Genomic DNA, 16,065 nt, shown 5'->3' with positions numbered 1-16,065 from the left:
CACCAGAGGGAATGTTTACTTGTGCAGAAGTCTTTCTCATGTGGAAACACACTGCTTCCTAACTCCTGGCTAAGCAGACTTCAGTTCGCCAACTTTACTGCCGTACAGCACGCGTAACTCCTTGACAGGATGGCAGACAAAAGAACAGCTGGTGCAAAGCAATAGGGGATTCATAGCAAGGAGGAGGAAAGAAAACTACAAACCTTTCACCTGCACCATTGACATCCGACGATTGTCAGAGCAGCAGTTGCGACAGGACAAGCTGAAGCCACCATGCGCAGGTCTAGCACTGATGAGTCGACCTATCACAGGAGCCCTTCCCTGGACAGCAAGGATTATAGTTTCCCAAATGGCACCTTTCGTCGCTACAGCAGCATGTATGGCGGCCAGTTTGGGGCTGCCAGCAACTCTTTTTTTGGATTTCATACCAACCCAGGCCCAAAGGCCACCAAGGCTAAGTACACGTCCCCCAAGGGAAACAAGTACGTTGTCTTTTACCTGGATCTCTCATTTATTTTTCTCCTAGAACTGAAGAGGTGCAGCATGGCTCACAACTGCCTGCAGTGTATCAAGTACCTAATGTTTGTCTTCAACCTTCTCTTCTGGGTGAGTACATGTTTGAACAGCGAGACAGTTGCATTTGTCTGCTTACTAAGATGGAAGGTGAACTTGTTGCTGCTTTTAAACTTGGAGTTCAAACTTGGAAGTTGAACAAAGTGGTGCATAGGCTATCCTTTCTGTGGCCTCGTTAATTTGTGTGGACAACCTGCTGAGGGTTTCCTCACCCTCTCGTTTCCTGGCCTTCAGCTGTGTTTCAAAACCATGATACAAGGCAAAAGAATGTGTTTATAGAGGCCAATTGCATGAATGCCTTCATCACTTTGTTCCAGTGAGAGCCGTACACTCCTTTTGTTGCCTTGATCTTTCATTCTCGTGTGTGCTTGCCTCAAAAGTCATGCATAATCTTAGAGGAATCAGTGAGGCCATTCATGATTTTACAGTTGAGTACGTGCTCACATCCATTGCTGTATCGTGGATGGCACACTCAGTACACCACAACATTAAAGTCTGTATCAGGAATCTCCAGGTGATCAATCTCTGTCCCAGTCAGTGATGGGTCCTAGCGTTGCCATTCCCCCCTGAAGATGTGGCTCTGAAGAGTGGAGGGAAAACAGAGACTTCCTCACTTCTTCTGGGGCTGCTACTCTGTGACAAGAGTTTGTCAAATCACTACAGGGCATGCGTGTGTCAGCAGGACACTGTGATGGGTCGTTTGGGTGTGCATCTCCGCATCATCTTTCTAGTAAGTGAGGTGGCTGTCAACAGCAGGGTGGTTGGGCATTTCACTGCCATGAAATGGAGCACAGACTGTAGATAGAGACTAAAGTAGCTCAGTGGGGGGTTCAGGTTACAAATACTGTTTATCCTGTAAAAAAGGAAGTAGCATGATTGCTAGGAGAGGGGAGGAAGTGATTTCTAGTTCAACGTCTCCCATCCAGCTTTGTATGTGGGAGGGTCTGTTGCGAGGTCCTTAGGAGGTGCCTTTAAATGTCTCGTTCTTGAGAGTGGTTTATTAAGAGGCTGAGGGAAATAAGGGGTATTGTGAATCAACACTGCTTCTGTCCTGACACTTAAGGAAGGGGTGCGTGTTTGCAATTGGATGTTACCATGTCCATATTACCAATTGTCTGTGCTCTCATGAATTGTCGGAGGTACTTGGAAAGCTGTGAGATGGAAAGAGCTGTTCTCTAGTGTGCGCTGCTGTACAGCTGTTTAAAACCAAGCATGCTGCAGTGCTGGTGCATCAGAAAACACAAAGTGCAGGCAACTTCTGCTTACCTGAGTCATACCAAGAAGTCAGGATGTGATAAACTAGTGCAAATCCACTGAATTGGCATGGTACTAACCAGAGCAGTTAAACACACAGAGGGTGTTCTCTTTATACTCCAGATAAGATGGTAGAAAGTGTTGGTAAGACTGTAGTCTGTCTTTCGACTCTGACTCTGGTTGCTTCTGTGTTTATAAATATTGTCTAATATTTGTTGCAGCTTACTCCAGTCCTTTCTGAAAAAGGCAAGCGCTATCTTTCTTTTTTTTTTTTTTTGGTGGCTTTTTTATTTTTTTTTTGTGGCTAAACCGACTGTCCCTGGTTGAGATTATAGCACTGACAGCTAGTTGAAGTGTGTGCTAGAAAAATGCCATAGGATGCTGGCATTACTAGCTCTTTTCAGGACTATGCATGGCACTGCCACAAAGGATACTCATTGCATTCTGATTCCTTTTACAATATTCATCTTCCACTGAAGCATATGCATATGATAAGAGGTACTGCTGCAAGTAATGTGTCTGTATTTACAAAGGGAAGATGGCAAATAATAATATGTCTTTGGCATACTTTTCAGTAGGAAAGCCTTAATCCTTTGAGAGAAAAGGAAGGGGTTTTGTCTTTTCCCTAAAACCGTCAAAGCTATTCTCAAATGCTTGGAGGAAGAGAAAAGAGAGGGGTCCCAAAACAAGAGAATAACCATATGCCAACTGGGCTCTTCATGAACTAAAGTGTATGAGCAGGGGAGTGGGTGGTGTCAAATACTGCAGCACGATTTCTGTTTTGTTTCTCTTTCACATGCTACCTGCACAGCAGGAGTGATTGATGATGATCATGTCCAAATGAGGTTTGCACAGCATGCAGTTATAATAGATGCAGCTCTTCACCTTCTCACAGCGGAGGAAGTAACTAAAAAGAGATGATTTTAAAAAGTATTGGCTTAAGCTGACCTATCTTTAGTAAAAGCAGAAAAAAAATCCATTTCTAGTGATCAAAAATCTTGGAATGATTACAGGTTGATGATGCTGCTGTTTTGTTTTTCAAGTTGTTGTCAGTTATTTGTCATGTTTTACTTTCTGAAATTAAAGGAGAAGCATCTCTGCAAGAAGACAGGATTTCTCTTTGTGTACATGCTTACCGAAGTTTTGCTGTCTCTACCTTTCCCCTCCACCCTTTTATAGGTAGTTGGTTAGTGACAGACAATAGTAAGTGGGAAGAGGAATATTTTTTTTTTCATGCTTTGACCTCCAAATAAAAACTGCAGTTATTTCCATGTATAGAGAGCAGTCATTTCATTAAATGAATTAAATACCTATTATAGGTTGTTCCTGCTTTTTATTCTGTTTTGAGCAAATGCTTTGATTTCCTTCAAAAATCATATTTCCATTTTCTCCTTCCTGTTCCTATTCATTAACTCCAGTCCATTTTGTGTATCCCTACAGCCTATTTCCCAGTACTTTCAGCTGTCTTTCCCACAGTGGGGCAGAAAAATATCCCTCAGCCCTGTGCAACTCCGGTGGGATTGGTGCTGCATTTCTGAAGAAAAGACCCTTTTCTTAGAAGCTTGGCAATTTTATAGGAAACAAAATCTCAGAGACCTTGATTTTAAATGTTCCTGGCAAGCTTTATTGGATTAGGTGCTGCAGTCATGCTGTAAAATTTTTAAAAGCTGTCATATAACTGTGAAAACAGAAAAAATTTCTCCTCCCCTTTCTGACGGTTGAAAGAAACACAAAGCTTCTTCACAAGTGTCAGATGCTGAGGTGCCTTTTGAGTGTTGGTGCTGAATCAGTCCATTGGTACAGCAGACCAGCAGCTATTAATTTAGAGAAAAAATCTGATAGTCCTAGAATAGCTCTTTTCTCCATTAAGAGTCCTGCACAAATTGCTCTTGGTGCATTTGCAACTCTGGTGTATTAAGGTCCTGAAACATGGACAAAACATTATTAGACAACAGTGCTGCCACTCTAGTGGGAATTGCCATTCAGAGGCCATTTGGTGGAATATTGCCAGATGTAGAGGAGCCATCATTGTATCACTGCATTGGTTTGTAAGATCCCAGAATAACTTTTGTCACCTGATACATAATACTTTACTGACTTCATTTATTTTTATTGACTTCGATTTTCTTTTGTTGAATTGCTGAACCCTAGAGACTAAAGATCACCTCAGATGATCACAAAACAGAATATTTTTATTTCATAATGAAATATTGGTATTTCACTGTGAAATACCCAGGGAACAACATTTGTTTTCTACATTCTGTCCTCCAAACATCCAGAGTTTCTTTATCACAGTCAGTAAAATGAACTATTTTCTTTCTGTGCTTGTAATCCAAGGCTCTGCTTGCCTTCTCTTTTTTTTTTTTTTTCTTTTTGTTAAAAAAAGGTAGGGTATATTCTAAGGGCTGAGAAAGAGAAATATTATCTCCTTAATCCCCCTTGGCTTATGCCAGCATTTCCACTTTCTTTGACTTCTAACTCCCAAGCCTCCAAGACTCAAAAAAAGGAAATGCACGGAACTGTACTTGTGTTTCCAGTGGCTCTTGCTTTCCTTAAGTGATACTTTGCTAGAGAAAACTAGCTAGATTGGTCGTGATTTACCCATCGAAGAACTGAATACCTATATCTGACTCTTCAACTTCTTTGACCAATAGAGAAATTCAGTAAAGCACAGAATTTGCAAAACGCTGTTGTTAGAAGACAAGTTACAGAGAGGAAACAACAACAAAAATAAAGGAGACAGAGAAGTTTATTATTTATTAAACTTAGCATTAATTATTTCTATGCAAGCGTCTCCTTTCCTTTGTTAAAACATACTGAAGTTGTATGCACTATAAAGAAGTCTTCAAAATGGTATGTGAAGACTGTAATTCCAGCAGGTGGGCTCTCAAAGACCCAGGGTAATAATATTCTCTTGCAGCTTGGGAGTTGCCATCTGCTGGACACACTATGGCTGGGATGAGCAGCCGGAGCTCTGCTTGCCACCTTTCTGCCTAAAGAGATGAGGCAAGGTACTGGGCCTGCTGCTTTGTTTTGGGATTTGGTCCATAAAATTCCCAACTGATACAGCCCTGTGAATGATGTATTTTGGCTACTGAGATGTAAAGTGTGAATCTGAAATGTATGGAAACACAGAGCCAAGGAAGTGGCAGGTACCACTAGTGAATGTGCTAGGATCAATGTGGAAAAAAAAAAAAAAACAACCAAGAACCTATTTAATCTGATTCTAGGGACCAACTGTGGGTCTCTTGCTCTGGCTTTGCTGCTGTTGATAGTTTGTGGACCTCAGTTTGGGAAGCTCTGCACTAATGAGTGTTGCTGGCCTGATGCTCTAGTGATACTGCCAGCAGTCAGTTTTTCTTACTTGTATGAATTGGAAAGAAGGAAGGGAAGTAATGAAAATGAGAAATCCCTCATTTCTGGCATAATTTTCCTTCCTTGCACTTCAACTTCAGTGGCACAGGTATGTCTTGTAAGAACTATGCAAATGTTTATAATATCAGGAGGATTGAGTGTGCAGGGCAGCAGGTAAAAGGAACAGCTTGGTCTGAAAATGCATTGTGGGGCACTGGATGGTCTTTGAATGATACTGGCCAAATTTGGCCAGAGGGTGGTGGCAGAGGGATTTCTCTTCATTTCTTTGTACCTCGTTGGGAAGCCATCTGACATTATTAGCTTGAGAGGAGAGTTGTTAGCTGAGCTTGTTCCCAAAGCTGCGGAATTTAGTGAGAGAAGCAGCTGATTTTTTTTGAGTTGGATTTCTTGTCCTTCATCTGCATCCTCCATCCTCCATCAGTCAGCTGAATGAGATTGATGGCTAAAACAGCCAGAAACTCTACAGATTGTTAGTGGCTGAGGACGGCAATCATTTTATAGTTATACTTGGCTGCAGTCTTAAGTTGGTGGAAAAAAAATTACCAATAGAGCGGTCAACCATTTTAAAAGCAGGCTCACCATCTCATCATCATTACTTGTGCACATTCTCCTCTGATGACTCAAGGGCTGCCACTCATCCAATGCCACTGAGCTTATCAGTTGGCGCTGCTGCACGCTGTTCTGCAGGGAAGATAGTCACATGTCTACCAGTTGGGTGGTGCTCTGAGAAGACAGTTTGGTTAGAAATAAGACAGGCTATGTATTTTCATATGTATAACAGGTAGATAATCTATGACAAACAAAAATTTGATTAAACAGCAATACAGTCTTTGCTTCTGTGTAATTAAAACATGGGAAGTTTACCTCAGAATGTCATTTTCTCTAACTGGCTCTGATTTTCCTTTGTTACTTACCTCCTCCAGAAACTGCTCAGTCTGATTGACATCTTATCTCTGCCTCTGACTTTGTGAGGGCTCTCTGAGGATGTATTTTTAAGGAGCATTGCTTTTATAGAAAGGAGAGTCATTTGATATGGGAATTACAGACTTCAAAAAATGGCATTTCCGTGAGAAGCAGAACTATTGAGGGCTGATACCAAGCGAGAGAGAGAGATGATTGTATTACCTGATGTCTGATTTATATGGGCACCAATTAAAGCTTTTCCCATAGCGATGCCATTCATACAGTCTCTTTCCTGTGTGGATTCTGATGTCTAATAGGGGCTGGGGATCATGCTGAAGTCTTATCTCCCAGTGAAGACATTGCTAAGGGCTACATTTGCTACCTAAATGTGTACCTTCTGAAAACCTTTAGGAAGTTAATGACTTTGAAGGGGTGCATATCTGTCAAATCAGGCTAATAGTGACAAATGGACTCATGAGTTATTCGTGGGGTACTCAGCTGGCATAGTTCAATTTCATAATCTTTTTTTCCTTAGGAAACCAGGCTCAGAAGGCTCTTAATAGAGAAGAAAAAAAATTACCTTAAAGTTGACTATATAATAGATACCATCTTCATATTGCTCGCCTTGGGCCACCTTCTGCTTCTGTTACTCGTGACAAAGAGTAGCTTCATTGCTTTAGGTGGGTTTGCTAATGTATTGATATGATTTTTGGCCATGAGTATTGGCAAGCACCTTGGCGTATAAGTTTTGCTGTCAAGTATATCCACTGTACCTAATTCAGACTTACTGGTAGTACAGAAAACTGGGGAAACCCATCAGTGGATAAACCCACAGGGTTGCAGTTGTGAGAAACTGTCCTTTTTAAAGCAATGAGTGAAATGGCTGCAAACATTATTCCCTCTTCTGGACAATAGCAGATACTGAATCTCTTGCAGCCAATACTTTGAACTATACAGAGGAAGACAGAAGGCAGGTGAGATCATTTCCATCATTATTCTTCGTCCTTTGTATCTTGGCTTGAAGATTTTTGAAGGCTAGCCAGTGCTGTTTTCTTACATGAAATTTCTCATTATGGGGGCTATGATCAAAGTCAGAGTAACTACCACAACATATGCTGTCACCTCACAGTTCACTCTGCCCGTGTATTAGATCCTTTTCATCCTCTTTGGGCCTTTATTTTAGAATATGAACCTTTTGGCCAGGGGATTGTTTGCAACTCTGTACACACAGAGAAGATAACCCCCCAGTCTCAGTTTGTCTCCAGAGACTACTGTTTCACAGAATCACAGAATGGTCAGGGTTGGAAGGGCCCTCTAGAGATCATCTAGTCCAACCCCCCTGCCAGAGCAGGTTCACCTACAGCAGGTTGCACAGGATGGCATCCAGGTGGGTTTTGAATGTCTCCAGAGTGGGGGACTCCACAACCTCTCTGGGCAGCCTGTTCCAGTGCTCTGCCACCCTCAAAGTGAAGAAGTCCCTCCTCATGTTAAGATGGAACTTCCTATGCTCAGGTTTGTGCCTGTTACCTCTTGTTCTTGTTTCAAATGTGATAGTTAATAAATCACACACTGCTACATGATTTATTTATTTAGAACATAACTTTTGGCTAAGGTAGCAAATCCATACAAATTACTATATGAATAATATACAGTATCTATATAAAATACATAAAGACACTTCTCTCTGGTATTTATAGTGTAAAGCAAGCAATGCTAGGTCAAAAATGAAATGTGGAGTTGGATGGAATGACTTCTGCATACTCATGCAGATTGGAGACAGTAAATTGTATTTCTTAGTACTGTCCTGTAATTGTTTCTCCAGGAAATGTTAAACCGTCACAAGATGCAACAGAAGTAAATGAAATTGAAATTGCAGTCTGTAATTAGACTGTCATACTGTAATGCATCTTAAATCTGTCTTCAACAGAAAAACTAACACCCTCCAAAAAACCTCCCAACCTGCTTCAAGTGTGAATGCATGCCGAGACTTATAATTTAACATGATTCAATTGAGGATTGTTCTAAAGATGCCATACATTTGAAACAGTAGTTTGGATGAGACAGAAGGTTGATGTACAAGGACAAAGGACCAGAATGACCTGGTCTTGTAAGTTTTTATACACAGACTTTCAAGGCTTCTGGGTGTTTGTTTGGTTGGGTTTTTTTGTTTGTTTGTTGTTTTTTTTCTGCTTGCTTTTTCAGATTCGTCATATAGCCCTTTTTATTCTTTCCTTGGCCATGATACCTTTGTTTGTTCTCAAGTACTTTCAAAGTAGTGCAGCAGCAGCTATTTCTGTATCATCTTATTTTTGGAGTCTCTGTGATCCATACTGGCTTATTATATTATTACTTTGTCTACTCTTGTTTCTGCTGTGCACGTTATGCCATACTTGATTATCTACCCTATTCACAAGCATCTTCATGTTTTCACCCCAATCCATCCTTTACAGGAAAATCCTGGTTACTAAAGCTTCCCTTTCCCCTACAGGTGTATTTTGAAACTCCTTTTTGAGAAAACATCTTCTTTGATGCCTGTAAACATTGCATCTGATGACCACAAAATGATACTGATTTACTAGTGCAGATTTTGTTTATTACACAAGTTCATTGCACATGCCAAATAATCTGTGCTGGCTCTTATGTAATGCTTTTCCTCCTCCTGCACCTCATACTTACACATTTCTTTACATGAGGTGTTTAGGGAGGAACTTCTCTTTTCTGTATATCATTCCTGGCTCTATCAATGGGGACTTTGATAATGTAGAGGTCTCTGGATATAACTTACAGTGGGAGTGAGCTTTCTTGGCTTCCTCTTGTAGTCATTAGTAGGTGCTTTGTTGGTAGAACTACCCAGTGTCTGCTTCCACTCCATTCAAAGAGACAGCCATCTTCCCCCTGGGCCTAACACAATTTAGTTTGAGACTTGGAGAACAAGGAAAACTGCTGTGAGGAAGGGAAGCCCAACCGACCGCCTGCCTTTCATGCAGATGTCACTTTGCACTTTATTTTTCCATGTGAAGTTCACTTTCTTTTTCCCTACGTGGCTTTTCTTTCTCACAGTGATCATCTTTAATGATCAAACAGCCAGCACAGGGTGCAATACTTGGCGTTAAATCACTAAGTCTCTTACTTGAAACAGGCTTAGCAGTTAGGAGCAAAAATCTCATTCTCTTAACAAATGGCTATGTGGTAGGATTACAAAGCCTTCGCATAAACAGCAGTTACACCAGCAACATTGTGCTCAAGCCAAGAAAGTTTTGTTCAGAGGACTGGTACAGGCTGCAATGGCAAAAAGTGCTTTTGCTAGTATGAGTTTTTCCGCCAGTAGGGGCTTTGCTAGTATAACATGCTGACGATGTTGGGTTTTTATTAGCCCACAAGGCTGAAAAGCAGCAACGTGCTTTCTGCGCTGCTGTCGGATGGCACTGGACCTGAAGAGGCAGAATGAAGCTGGGTAAAGGGAAGGTGAATGTTGGCTGCAGGAAATAAAATGTTGTTGCTTAGTGGCTGTAGGTTTAAACTATGCACTACCATCTCAGCTGTAATCGAGGTGCTTCCCCCAGGAGGAGAAAGGAGGGGTGAGAGCTTAATCAATAAGGGAAGACAGCAGCCAGTGGATACCTTCTTTAATTGCCAGTTGTTTTGCCCTAAATACACAATATTTAGAAGGGAGAGCACAGAGAAGGAGCTAGATTCTCAGTTAGTATGTTCATTCATTTTTCCACGAGCACCAAGACCAGGTACCTCTTTGTGTTGCTATGCTTGGAAAGGCTCATCTGATAGTTTCCTCCATAGAAGACAATCTCGTGGGCTTCAAACCTTCTAAGGGGATTTTCTGCTCCTGTGCTGCGGTCTCCCAGTAGTGGTACCTGCAACTTCAACAGTTCCTGTGACAACCTGGGAGTCACCTGTAGTAGCACCAAGAGTACAAGTCTCCTTGCGAAATGCCATAAATGAACATGTTTGGTTCTACTGAGCATCTGGATTTTTCTTTAGGGCATCTTACTATAGAGCATTTTTGCGATATTGCTGATGTTCTTTATTCCCTCAGTATTCACCACTGGCTATTATGAAGGTATATACTAGGTGAGATGGTCTTATGGCCCTTTTATAAAACATGAAACAGAGCTCCAGTTTGTCCTGAACCACTTAAGCATTCAAAAACCCGTCTTGCTTGTCTTTCAATAACAATTTTTTAACATCCCCTACCCCCTGGTGGAAACTACACGTTTTTGATGTGGTTATTCATGGCCATTTTATGACATTACTTTTTTCTAAAGTCCTTCTACAAAGTTATATTCTATCCACTGCATTGCTTCTGTCAAGTTTGTAAACGTTTATAAACAGACTGCCTTCATATTGGCCAATTGAAAATTCATACTCTTGTTTTGTAAGTGACATTTATCCAGGATTGTAGCACAAATTGTTTACTTATGTCTGAAAAAATCTTTTCACTAATCCATTGGTGGCAGCAATGAGAAGGAGGTGAGGTGACATGTTTGATACCATTTTCTTCAACAAAACAACTGGAACTCTGGACGTGAATCGAGTTCCACTGCCACTTGCAATCTGTTACGAGCTCCTTTCCTTGAAGGCCAGAGTTTTTAACACATCCACCATCTGCTCCGTACTTGTTATATCCATGCAGAATACTTGGTTGTTTTAGAATGACTTTGCAAACTTAAGTCAAGAACCCAGAAATGGTCTAATGCATCCTATGTAGACATGCTGACACTACCAAAGGATACACTGAAGCATCTTTATGCATGAAAAAGCAGACATATTTTTCTTGTTTATTCATGGGTCACTCCATGACCTCCAGCCACGAGAGTTTTTCCACTTTTCTGATGTTCGCAAGCCCCAAACTGTGTAGCAGTAACAGCCTGGTACAAAAAAAGGATGTAAACTTGACAACTTTTTGGCTGGTCTTTCAGTGCAAAGACAATCAGGAGCAATTTGAGTGTGCATGAGTCCAATTCATTGTAGCTGTATGTATTATTATAACCAGTAAGAGCTCATTTTCAGGTTTTCATTGTTCCTTGTCTTTTGTCAGCGGTGGGATTCAGTTTGTACCATGGAGAACATGCTGAGTGTATCTTGTGCTGCTTTGGTGCCCTTGCCGTTCTCTCACAGCAGCAGATGTGATAAGGCATCTCTATTTGCATCTTGGTTGGTGCGTTAGAGCTCGGCGTCACCCATGGAGCACCCAGGCATACTACTCTTTGTAGTCAGGCTGTTGCCTTCCTGGTGCTCCTTATTACGGAAAGCTGAACCTAGAGGTATATACGATCACAGTGTTTCTGGTAGCCAAAGTGGGAAGTGTCATTAACACTCCAGGCTAAACTCTTGCATTCTGTTGTGGTTTAGGCTGAACCGGTCATTGGGCAAGCGACGGATGCTCCCCCCTACACCTCTTCAGAGAGAGGCAGAGGAGGGAAAGAGACATGAGTTTAGAAGGAACTAAACTATTTGAATGAAATATTACTAATAAAATAAAAAGAAAATAATGAAATATATACAAAACCATATCAAGCTCCCAGGATTACAGTCATGTCACTGACTGGCACTGGGGAAGGCCCAGACTGGACTCAATGATGGATGGGAACTGGATTCTGGATCTGGATTCTGGATCTGGATTCCGGATTGGGATCAAAGGCAGATGAACAGACAGAGTCCTCCTTGGACGCTGACCATTCAAGAAAGAGGGCTGACCCTTTGATCCCTCAACTTTTATACCGAACGCGAGGCAGATGGGATGGAATACCCTTTTGGTCAGTTTTGGGTCACCTGTCCTGTTTGCTCCTCCCTGCAGGTGGGACCCCTCTACCCTTTTCCACTTCCGACCCTCCAACAGGGCAATAACAAAGTTAGCTGGCCTTGGTTGTTATAGCAGTAAGCATGAGTGTTTCAGCATACCATTCCTTGGCATCAACTACAAACACAGGTCTTATTACTCCGAGAACAAACATTGTCTGCACAATATGCAGTTAATTTCAGTAGTTAGAAGAGGCCCAGCTAAGAAGCAAAGTTACTGAACAAAATTGGTCCTATTTTACCTCAAACCAGGACGCGTCCCTTTTCCATGTCAGCATGCGTTCTGCAAAAGCGTGATAACATGGCAGCAAAACAACAGACCTTTCAAGGGGATCTTATGGCAGGTAAAATTACTGCTCCGGTGCCAAAGGGAGATCTCAGGTTCAAGTCAGAGGCAAAGAAACAGTGTGGCAAGTTAGGATCTATTTATTTGGAATAAGCATCATTTGAATCCTTTGTGTAATATATGACCACTCCATTTGCATTCCTTGGGTAAATTCACTCAGGACCTGAAACATTTTAACCATGCTTTTATCAGTCTGTCTTCTTGAATATGCTCTTGTGTGTGTTAGTTACAACATGCATGCCTTCTCACTCTCCAATTACCATTTGTAAATACACTTCAGGTAGATAATTCTTGGAGAAAAATCGACTAACAATCTTTGAGAAGAATGTCTTGTTCCTAAGGAGAGAGGGTATGACTGCACTGGTTAAACTGGAATATTGAAAAAACACGGACTGGACAGTCCCATTATTTTTATTTTTTGTTGTTTCCACTGCAGACACTAAAGGGATGTTTCATTACCCTAGTAAAACCTTAGATGAAATTCTGGCATTTTCTAAGTACTGAATTTCTCTCTGCCTTCATTTCTCAGCAAATACTCCATTTTCAAAATTAAGGAATCCGTCCTTCAAGCACAGGTTTTGATTTCCTTTGTTTTCTTAGCTGCTGATACCTTCCTCTAAGATTCCACGTGCTCTACCGAGAAGTTGCAGTGAATTATTATTTTGAGGCTGGAGCTTGGAAATACTTCATGCTTTGTCACTGCAGCTTCAATTTTTCTCTCCAAAATAATGTCCAACCCGTTCAATTCCCAGCTTAGTATTTTTAGCACAAGCGGCTTCCAATTACGTGTCACATTCTCTGTAACAGCAGTGTGGATTTCCCTGTGCATGTGTTAGGAGCTCTTCCTTTTGCAACCTAATCCATTTTAGCAACTTGATAATTTTGATGTGAAATTGTGAAAACAGCAGAAGGCCCTTCATTTTAAATCTCACCCCTACTAGCTGGAGGAGTAGATATATCTATGTATGTATGGTACTTTCTTTGTTGTCTCCTGTGCTGAGCACTTGTACCCTATTTTCCATGGACTCCAAACAGAACTGGCCAACTAAGAAATCTGAAGTTCTCTGGCATGTTCTTCTTCAAACTGGTTGTACTTTTTCTTGTCACTCTATTTCATTCTAAAAGAACATGGTTTTCCTTTCTGTTTCATGAGGTTTTTACAATTTCTGTAAACATCACCGTTTTTCACAGTCCCTATGGGATTTGCCTTTGACTCAGGGTTAATTTGGATTATGAAATTGTTTGCGACACCAAAAGCATGCCCTTGCATTGTTTTTTCCCTGGCATGCTTTTCTTTGGGAAACATGCATGTGGGGGTAAGCATATTTCAGTAATGATATTATGACTCCCTGGCATACATGTAGGATGAAAAGTTACTAAGGAGAAGAAAGAAAATGAAAGTTGAAAGCAATAAGTGCTGTCATACTGTATACCATTTGGTGCAGCATATGCACTTGCCCTCCATCACATGGCCAAGCAGATGCACAAATGCTCCATCCTACTGGTGAGATGTGAGCCAGACCTTGATGCTTTAGAGTCACATTTGATCCCATCAATACCTGGGTTTGGATTGCTTCCCTTTGGTTACTGCTTGCAAGTTACTCCTTTTTGTGCATCATTTCATTATGTCCTAACTGGAAACGCTCTGTTAATTTTTTTTTTTTTTTTTATTCCTGCCACATGTTGAGGTTTGGGAGTTTTTTCCCCCTCTTTTATCACGTCTGTAAAAGTGAAAATGCTCTGTGGCAATATGGTGTCTGTGGGCTGGGGACTCTGTAGGATTCGCACAGTCTTGGCACGTGATTTGCTGTCTGCTGGTATAATAGGAGCTGTTAGGTTGCACAGCAAGTTATAGGCTTCAGTCCCCATTATGCTCAGTAAAACAGCCATCTTTTTCTCATCACAAATATAATTAGCTATTATGTACTGTTTCAGTTGCTCAATAGAGGTGTCAAATCTTCCACGGAATTACCAAACAGGTCAATTTTCCCCAAACTTCAGTCCAATTTAACGCTTTTTCTTACTACATGGCAGGTTGCTCACAGATCCAGTGCTGCACACAGTAGTTTTAGTTTGATTTTGGTTTTGTCTCTGCAGCTACACCCTGCTTTGTTCTGTTCCCAAATTAGGTTTTTGTCCCTATTGCCAAATGCTTTGTCCATTCTTTGTAAACAATACTCATGAAGTGGGGAAGCTCCACGGGCACAGTTGGTTTCCCAATAGCTGTGGCGTGTTAATTAGATGCAAACCTTTAAGCCTCAGCTACCCATGGACTCTGCTGCGAAGTTTATGTGGCTTCTGCTGCAGAAGACAGGACAGACAGTGCCAGAGAGCTCAGATGGTGCTTAAAAGCCTGTCACTGTGTGCTGCACTGGGTTGTCCAGCTGGTAGCTCCTGAGCCACAGGCGCAGGTGCCCTATAATTTCTATTGCAGGGGTTGTCATGGGGCAGCAGGGGTGCCAGCATTGCTGAAGTGCCTCTGGGATGCCCATATGCCCTCAGCTCAGCCCCAGCCTCCAAGAAAGCAGTGGGACCAGGTGGAAACCCATGCCATTGCTGTGGTATAGGTGGCATATGTGTTGTGGGTTTCAGGCTGGTGCCACATCCTAGTGCAAATCAATACTGGTACCTCCACACAGGCAAGAAGGAAAGGAAGCAGAACCTCCCTGTGGTATTGCAAGTACAGGATCGAGTGCGGCCTCGCTCATCTTGGCACTAATGTTTCCATTGGTATTGGCACTGAGAGATTTTGGTGGGAATGTAGTGGTGTGTACTGGTACTTTCACATATTGTGGAACGAGGCTATTTTCTGGTATACAAGGAAGTAGGTAGGATTCATAAGGTAAAGCTGGACTTTTTAAAAGGCACAGTAAGAAGGTTTCACAAGGTTATCAAAGTCTTAGATGTGTGTTCTGGGATCTTCAGAGCCTTCCAAAAGGTTTACAAAAACTGTGTTGTGACAATTCAGCGCTGCTGCTGACTTTGTCCTGAGCTGGAAAAGCAGATGCTTAAAAAAACATGAACTATAGGAAGCAATAGCTGAATGTCCACCCCAGATGTACTCTTGTTTTGTGAACAATGCAGAACATTTGTATTATCTGAATGGTTTCATCTCTGCTTGCATGTGTGTATGCATGTGTATGAGAGAGTGAGATAACTGAGTTTTTGTGAGTGGGTGTTCAATTTTGGCTAACAAGATCCTATTACGCTTAGAATTTGAAATAACAAGTAATGGCTGTGAGACTTAAAGATCTATCGGGTTTGGAAGTTCTAATGATTACACCAGAACAGTAGGTACATATATTGGAGAGGCGTATTGTGTTCTAGGGGAAAAATATGCATCAAGTTATATGAATAATTAGGGATATTAAAAGAAAATCATATAATTTTCCTTGAAATAAATAGTACAAGATAAGAGATGGGAGTTGCAAGAGACACTGTGTATATAAGAGGGATACAATACAAAATAATTACTTTACCAAGATCCATATATCGTGGAATAGAAAGTCTCAGTAGACGTTTTTGGCAGGTTACCTGTTAGGAATTCACAAACCAGGCTATTTGCTTCCTGTGGAACTATATTTGAAATGCTTTTTGATAAAATAGAAGATTATCTCTAACATTACTGGGGAAGTCTCAAATGATTTGAAATAAACAATTTCCCTCTACTATCCAATTAAAAACAATACCCAAGACATGGAAATAAATATTTTCATTCTCAGAAAACCACTTGAGCAATATCATTAAAGAAAACCCTTGCTTCTATATAGTTGTTTTAAAATTTATACGGTGAGTTCAAT

The 16,065-nt window shown here is 41.2% G+C and overlaps 1 protein-coding gene across 1 annotated transcript in view; it reads left to right on the top strand.

Moving 5' to 3' along the window:
• Positions 1-273: 273 nt before the first annotated feature.
• TSPAN4 (tetraspanin 4) overlaps positions 274-16,065 on the top strand; it is a gene marked incomplete at its 5' end in the record, with an annotated part of 219,856 nt that continues 204,064 nt past the window's right edge. Inside the window, one exon of the mRNA XM_082485192.1 lies at positions 274-606. Within this exon, the coding sequence (XP_082341318.1) occupies positions 274-606 (333 nt within the window). The remainder of the gene's footprint in view (positions 607-16,065) is intronic.

The sequence above is a fragment of the Vanellus vanellus genome (assembly GCF_965231255.1).
Source record: "Vanellus vanellus genome assembly, chromosome: 6".
In the NCBI taxonomy this organism is placed as follows: Eukaryota; Metazoa; Chordata; class Aves; order Charadriiformes; family Charadriidae; genus Vanellus; species Vanellus vanellus.
The sequence above is the reverse complement of the archived record's forward strand: the minus strand, read 5'-3'. Positions and strand labels throughout refer to the sequence as shown.